This window comes from Podarcis pityusensis, assembly GCF_964106645.2.
Source record: "Podarcis pityusensis genome assembly, chromosome: 1".
Lineage (NCBI taxonomy): Eukaryota > Metazoa > Chordata > Lepidosauria > Squamata > Lacertidae > Podarcis > Podarcis pityusensis.
In genome coordinates this window covers 17,015,500-17,023,728 of record NC_138028.1, presented here as the reverse complement: position 1 = coordinate 17,023,728, position 8,229 = coordinate 17,015,500, and the positions used below count along the sequence as shown (strand labels likewise).

Sequence of the window (8,229 nt, the reverse complement as noted above, 5' to 3'; positions counted from 1 at the left end):
GGCTGCAGGGGCGCCTCTCCCCCGACTACTCGCCTCTCCCCCCCCCCCCCGGCTCCTCACCTGCTCAGGAGACAGCCGCTTCTGTCAGCGCCTCTGGAAGAAGCCGCGACTCCCCTTTGCATCAGCCAAGTGCGTCGCTCATCGCCGTCCGGGCGGGAAACACGCACCTGAGCCCGGAACCACCGGTGAAGAGGAGCGAGAGAGGACAGCTAGGCCCATGCCCAGAACTGCGAAAGGGAGGAGGCGAGGTCTTCGGTGAGAGCCGCGCCGTAAGCCGAAGGGGGCGAGCAAACAAACAAAAACACAGAACGAAGGACGTCGGTGAAGGGGGTACCGGGGGGCCCCGGACCGTTCGACGCCGGGTCGAGTTTCCTGGGGGAACCGTTTCAGCGGGAGGCACCTGCCCACGCTGCGAAGCCGAGCGGCAAGCAGCGCGGAGGGAGGCTGCGTGAGGGCGGTGTTGCCGTGAAAGGGGTCCCCCCGTGCATGGAAACAGGTCCGGGTCCGTTCTTGGCAGACGTTGGCTGCAGGCAGTACAGGCGGAGCTGCTTCGCGTGGCACTCGGGCCGCTTTGAAGCGGGGGAAAGGAGGTTTTTTATGCAAAGTACGTGCTCGAAGCGCCCCTGTTTCACAACTCTTGTTACTGTAGCTAAGCTTAATATAGTTGTAGAAAGCCTTCCTATATGGCTACCTTGTAATACAGGCGCACAGTCCCCTCCCCCAAAGTGTATGTATGTTTGTTTGTGTTTTTTGGGGTTTACTGGCAAACACAGGTTTTGATATAGATTTAACAATTCTGCTAGTTTTATACATTCCGGCGTGGGGTAGGGGGAAAGGTATTTGCATGCCACACTCAAGTTTTCCTTCTTCATGGTGGTGGCATATTGATAACAGAATTATCTACAGTCGCTAGGTAACAGGAAAACGTGTGCTTTGAAAGCTAAGCTTTCCACAACATTTTAGAGAATGTGCCAGTTCCGCAGAAGTGGTTTTTTGACCCTTGGATGCTGCTGTTTTGCAGTTGTTTTTTTAAAAAAGTGTCCCTGGCTTCCAACAGATACATATTTCTTGTCATAATTCAGTTTCATTCAGTGTTTATGTATGGAATTGTTAAGAGCTGCCCTTGAAAGGTTCAGCTGTAAAAAAGAATAACGTGCTGCAGCAGGGTGATGCTTAATTTTAGCAGCAGCAGGTTCTCCATTCACTTAACTGTTCATAATTGATACATTATTAATGATAAGTTAAAAAACAAATGGTCACACATAGTCTTGAGCCCACTGCCAATTCATTGAGCAAAGAGTCAATTAAATGCATCTGTTTTATTTATTTTTTTATTTATCCATCTGTTTTATTATGTTTCAGTGATGGTTGGTCCCTGCACTTGCTTTTTCAGAAAACCAAATGTAGTGGGGAGCACGCATACATTCCCTTGCTCGTTATGATACAGGTTTGCTGCTGAGACGAGCCATTTGAACACTAAAGCTAGCTGGCTCTCTGATTCAGTACTTTCTCAGTAAATGTTTGCTTTTGAGTAAAAATATTCAAATTACTGGAATTGTCTTGGGATGGCCCTGGTATACCAGGTTATTTTCAGGCTGTTAATGTAAACTGGAATGTGTTAACTTAATTAAATATTTAATTATGAACATAGTAACGGTTACTCTGTGGAGGGTCACAAACCACCCTGGTGTAATGTTTGTAAGTATGAAAGTATGCTATGTTTCTTTGACTGAAAAATGAGTTATTTAAAGTGAATTTCCTTAAATTTGTAGATTTTCATCGCAGAAGCTTTTCACTGTTTATGAAGATCTAAAGGGAAAATTTAGAGGATTCTGTTGCAGCTGACTTGATGAATCCCTCACTTGTTGCTTACGAAGATTCAGACTCTGAGAGAGAGGATGGGAAATCTGAAGATGCCACTGCCAGTGGAATAAATGTTACAAATTCTGCTATGACTGCTGCTCAGTCTTGTGATGGGACAGTCAAAATTTCTGATAGCACATTCCAACCTGTGGAATACATTGACAGTTCCAGGAGTAACATGTTTCATGAAGATACTCTTCTCCGGCACCTAAAACCTAATAAAAACTATATGGCAACCACACTTCTTAAGAAATTACAGCCTGATACACCTAGACTATTTTCTGCAAATGAGAGTTGCTCTCAGAAGAGGCCCTGTGATTACAGCGAAGTTACTATACAAGGGCTGAGACCATATATCCCTAAAAGACTGCGGCAGGAAAAAAATTCACTTCTTTGTGAAGCTGAAGACAGTGGCCAGAGCACAAGTTGTGCAGCCAAACTTGATACAGCAGGAGAACAGATGTCCTTTAATACTTCCCAATATATTATGCCATACATAGGTTCTAAGTATGGGATAACTGAAATTCCTAGGAAACTGGTATTTCAGATGTCTGATCACAGCGGTCCAGTTAATGTGGTCCAGTGGTGCCCTGTGCAGAAGTGGAGCCACATGTTGCTCTCTGCATCTATGGATAAAACTGTCAAGGTAATATATTGCAGAGTGAATGTGTTTGTGTCTTTTTGATGGAAAATTAGCATTTTCCCCTCATAGGAAAAGAGGTGGGAATCTAATCAATTTCAAAGTCTCTAGTGTGTCCCTGTGAGCCTTTTTTTCTGTGGAACTGGCAGATTCATGTTGAATTGTGTAGGCACCTGTCTGTTATGCAGTGCAGTCTGCATTTACTCTGACAGAGGTTATGTGCTGGTGGAAATTATGGACTTCTGTACTGTCTGTGAAATTGGATTTCTGCAAGTTGAGAGGGTGGGGGAAAGTGCATACTCTGCTGAATTCTGACACTAGTTCTAGTAAGTCAGAGAGAAACTGTAGATGGAGCTGGTGCATTGTTCCTTTAAAAAACTAGAGGATTCCCCCCCCCCCTTCTACCTTCTTAGTTGTGGGAAAATGGGAGCAGCAGAATTCTCAGTGCTCTTGCAGGAGACCAAGGAGATCTATATTTAGATTCAAAGGAATCTAAATATAGCCCCTGTGATGCTGCTGATGTCAGCAGGCGCAACATGGCACACTAAAGTCCCTCCTTGCCCTCTGATCTGGCCTCTGGTTGGCTATATGAGGGCGCCTTCAAATACTTATTTCCCCAGGTATGGTAGTGGCTAATTGGCAGGTGGTAATGGTAGACCGGAACACCCACACAAGAGGAGCCAGCTTGTGTGTGTAGTAGACGGTGCCCCCGTTGCTTGCAAAAAATAAAAAAATAAATCCAAAGCTGTCATTTGCTCTTTAAGACGGGGAATCCAGGTGCATGTGTTTCTTACTGCCACCTGCAAGGAAATAGTAGGTTGAAGAGGCAAGGGTTTCTATGTCCCTGTCCTGGTTCTCCCAAGTAAATTGGAGCCACTTGCTGTAATTGCCCTGTTTACTGATAGGAAAGGGCTGAGGGGTGAAAAAAATGAAGGATAACCTCAGCTCTCCCAATAACATTTTGATATGTGCTGCAGGGAAACAAAAGGAGAAATGAAGGGAGTCCTATAAGGAGAAATCAACAGGTGATAATTTTAGGAATTTTCCATTACGGACTTTCCATGTAATCGATTTTGTGGCTTAAAATTACCTTGTCTGGCAACCTGGTGCAAGAGAGGGCATAAGCTGAAATAGCTAAGACTGCAATATATATATTTTAGGCAAGTGGAGTAGAGCCAGTGATGGGATCTTGAGGCTTCCCTGGAGTTTAGGTTTATCACTACTGATTAATACAAGAAAAAGTGGGATCAGAGCACAGGCATAGGATATGATTTTACATAAAGAGCCTGCTGTATTAGGCCAAAGACCTCTAATCAGACATTCAGTACTCACAGATAACAACCAGATGCCCACAGGCAGGACATGAGTGCAATATTACACTCCCCACTTATGACTCCTAGCAGTTGGTTTTCATAGACATACTATCCCTGATGCTGCAGGTAATGTACTGTACGGCTATCAAGGCAAGTAGCTGTTGATAACCTGATTCCATGTATTTGTCTAGTCCTCTTTTTAAGCCTCACAAGTTGGTGGCCATTACTACATCTTGTGATAGCAAATTCCATGATTTAACTATGCACTGTGTGAAGAAGAAGAACTACTTTTTGCCTGTTCTGAATTTGAATTTGTAGGGACATGATTCCCAAGCGCTGCAGCTGTCATGCCTACTGTCAGACATCCAGCCCAGTAATGTCTGCTCTGATTTGGCAGCAACTCTCCAAGGTCTTAAGTTGAGATCTTTTTCATACGGTTCATCTGTTCCATCCCTGATATCTGAGATCCTTTAATTAGAAATGTCCTGGTTTAGTCCTTAACATGCTGCATGCAGACCATCCTGAGAGGCTATCCTGAATTGCTCCCCATAACTGTTCCCTTTCCACAGATCTCACTGTACAAAGTTGGCTAGAACAGTTGTTGTTCATTGCTCCCACCTGCAGCCAACGTTCCCTTTGCTATTTCAGTGGCTTTTTCCAGACTCCATATCCTTGCACTGTACTGCATAGGCAGCTGTAACAACCCCTCCATCCACTTTTGTGTTGAAACAACTGAGCCTCAAATCCTAGAACAAAACGAATTATTAAAGAAGAGGTGAGCCCCCCTGTGTCATACAAAATTTCTAATTTGCCTCTGACTTTCTGAGACTTATTCCGAGACTTATAATTTTCCAAAAACTCCTTTCTTTGAATGGATACAAATGACTACTCATGTCAGCCTTATAATTTAAGTTCTTAGACGTTTCTTAGGTTTGCTGTAATGACGCTTGCTTTGCATTATAAGGTTTTAGTGGAAAGCTTATGTGGTGTCCTCCTGCTGCTAATTCTAGCTCTTTACATCAGCGGGTGAATAATCTGTGTTTTGCCTCATTTCTAGCTTTTGCAAAAGTACTTAGGTTGTCACAAAGGGATATATGTACGCACCACTTTTTCTTTGACTGACGTGAGACTTTGCTTTCTTGCACGGCTTTTCAATTAACTAGAGGAGATAACAGTGAGACTAGAAACCATGAACACCATCTACTTGGTATAAACACAGAAGCATTTATTTTATTGTATGTCTTGAGTCCAGGCTACCTGAAGGACTATGCCAGTGTGGTTTAGTGGTTAAGAGCAGTGGACTAGTAATCTGGTGAACCGGGTTCGATTCCCCGCTCCTCCACATGCAGCTGCTGGGTGACCTTGGGCCAGTCACACTTCTCTGAAGTCTCTCAGCCTCACTCACCTCACAGAGTGTTTGTTGTGGGGGAGGAAGGGAAAGGAGATTGTTAGCCGCTTTGAGACTCCTTAGGGTAGTGATAAAGTAGGATATCAAATCCAAACTCTTTTTCTCTTCTTCTCTTATCTATGAGCCTGCCTGGGCTTTGAGATCTTCTGGGCAGACCTTTCTCTTGGCCCTACCACCTCACAAGCACATTTGGTCAGGATGCAAGATAGGGAGTTCTTGGTGGCTGCTGCCAGATTGTGGAACTCATTCTAGTATGAGGCTAAGCTGGCCTCCTCTTTGCTATACTTTTTGTCAGTAGGTAAATACTTTTTTGTTCCAACTAATTGGCTGTTGTGTCAGGGTCTACTGAGGGTGGATGTTCTACTTTGTGTGTGTGTAAAGCCATCAGGTCCAGTCGTGACCGACTCTGGGGTTGTGGCGCTCATCTCGCTCTATAGGCCGAGGGAGCTGGCGTTTGTCTGCAGTCAGCTTCTGGGTCATGTGGCCAGCATGACTAAGCCGCTTCTGGTGAACCAAAGCAGCGCACAGAAATGCCGTTTACCTTCCCGCCAGAGGGTACCTATTTATCTACTTGCACTTGACATGCTTTCAAACTGCTAGGTTAGCAGGAGCTGGGACTGAGCAACGGGAGCTCACCCCGTCACGGGGATTTGAACCGCCAACCTTCTGATCGGCAAGTCCTAGGCTCTGTGGTTTAACCCACAGTGCGACCCGCATCCCCTCCTTGTGTGTGTATGCGCTTATAAATGTTTAAATTCATTTGCTGAGTTTTTATGCCACTCTTCTGAGTTATGGTCCCCTGCGTTGGCTCCCATCAGTGACAGAGAGAGACAGGTTCTGCAGTCGGGCTTGCAAGCTAAACAGACAAGACATGCTGGGGAAGAAGTATGGTTGTCTATGGCCAATGGTAATCGTATTAAGGTTCTGGAGCACATTCAGGTGATTTGTACCTTTAAAAGCTGGTGGTCTGTTGGCAATATAGTTTTGATTTGGCAAAGTTATTCACCGTGGTCTCTACAGTTCCCTCATAGCAGTTAGCCAGCACTGTCCAGCCCCTCTCTGAAATCAGAAGTGCAAAGTCAGCGGCAGCAAAGTCATTCTCATTGTATCAAGGGTGTGGCCACTTCTTGCATCACAGCCTGTGGGCTACAAACATCCTAATCACAATTGCCCCAAAGTTCAATTTCTAGACAACAAAGAGCTTAATAATTTGTCAAATGTACCAGGCAATGATTTGCAGCGACGCTGTTTCATTTCAAAGCTGCACTAAAGTGCTCTCTTGAACTGGTCCTCAGCCTCCTCTTTTAAAATGCAGATTGGTAAGTTCAGATATATAGAACATTCATTTTATTTTAGTGTGTTCCAAGGAGAGGCCGGCACTCACAATTAATCTCCTGCTGAGGAGGCAGAGAATGGGAATTATTGGCTAAAACGAATAAGCTCAAGTGGCAACCAGTGTTTATGGTATTGTAGAGTTTTAAAAATCAGTAGTCAGTAGAGCTCTGAGTCCTATTGTATGCTAAACAGTCCTTGAGAGCTATTTCATTGTTTGGAGGAATAATCACACGTATTTTTCTTTTTAGCTGTTAGTTCCTGCCCTCTTCGGAGTTCTTTTCAGGCCAGTAGAGGGCACAGTTAGATTAAAGATGAACACTGCAAGGGTGGGATACCAACTGCAGTTAACTTCTCTGTTTGGTCATTCATTGCAGAAAGGATGCTTTGCAATACAGATAGTAGCAAACAGCTTAAGGCAGAGTTTATAATTACCTCTAACCTCTTCTGGGCGCGGGGATGGTGCTCCCAATGTTAAACCTGCTCCCCATATTTAACTGTGCTTCATTTTACTTATTTATATTTAGAAAAGCATTTATAGACTGCCCCTCATACAGAACACCAGGGTACTGTACATCAAGATCCACAGAAAGCACGCAGAAGAATCATAAAAATGACTGGCTAATCTAAATAGTTTAAACAGCTGAATAGGCCTTAAAAATCCCTCAATAAGTATCTGCGATATTAGTGTACTGCTGAATTCCTCCCAAGGAGCAAGGATGCATGCCTTATCTCCGCTGGGAGAGTATTCCACAGCATGGGACCAGTGACACTAAGTGCCCAACCTCTAGTTAAAGCTAGTTGGGCCTCTGATACCCAGGGAACAATGAGCAGTGCTCTTCCAGAGGATCTCAGTGATTGAGCTGGAATAGAAGGGCCCAGGTGGTCCTTGCGTTGTCTGGGACCCAAGTTGCTCAGGGCCTTGTATATTAATGCAAGAACCTTGAACCTGATGCTGTCACCCATCTGCCTTCATCAGCAGTCTGGGTGCTGCATTCTGCACTGGTTGGAGCTTCCAGGTCAGGTCCATGGGCACCTCCACATAGCAAACATTGCAGTAGTCCATCCTTGATATAACTATTGCATGGACCACAGTGCCCAAGCTTTCCTGATCCAGATACAGCCATAGCTGGCATACCAGATGGAGTTGGTAGAAGGCACTCCAAGCCACAGAGGTCACTTGCGTATACAGGATTACCCCCAAGCTATGTACCTGCTTCTTCAGAGGGAATGCAACTTCTTCCAGAACAGGCAGTTGGCTTGTTTTATGGACACAGGAACCACCTATCCAGAAAGCCTTCATCTTCCTAGAATTCAGTCCTGACTTGTTCACTAATCATAGTTTAAAACAGCTAAGGCTTCCTCCAGTATTGATGCAGATAGTTCCAACCTCTTCCTTGCTGCTGCACCAGAGACAAGACAAGGCTCTCCTCTTCTTGTTCATCTAATGCTAGATCATATTATACCTCCTTGGGAATATGATTGAAGAGTAGTATAAAAATACTTACAATAAACAAACTTAGTGTTGAGAGCCAGTGTGGTGTAGTGGTTAAGAGCGGTAGACTCCTAATCTGGGGAACCGGGTTTGCGTCTCCGCTCCTCCACATGCAGCTGCTGGGTGACCTTGGGCCAGTCACACTTCTTTGAAGTCTCTCAGTCCCACTCATCCCACA

At 44.8% G+C, this 8,229-nt stretch overlaps 1 protein-coding gene across 3 annotated transcripts in view; it reads left to right on the top strand.

The window, feature by feature from the left end:
- The first annotated feature begins 69 nt into the window (after positions 1–69).
- Positions 70–8,229, top strand: part of WDR25 (WD repeat domain 25) — a 100,666-nt gene continuing 92,506 nt past the window's right edge. For 2 of the 3 annotated variants that reach the window (XR_013980390.1, XM_080985064.1), the window contains exons 1-2: positions 70–604; positions 1,773–2,509. Coding sequence is in view for 2 of the 3 variants with exons in the window: in XM_080985064.1 (XP_080841190.1) it covers positions 1,850–2,509 (660 nt within the window). In the remaining variant the exon portion in view is untranslated. The other variant, XM_080985065.1, reaches the window with a different exon arrangement.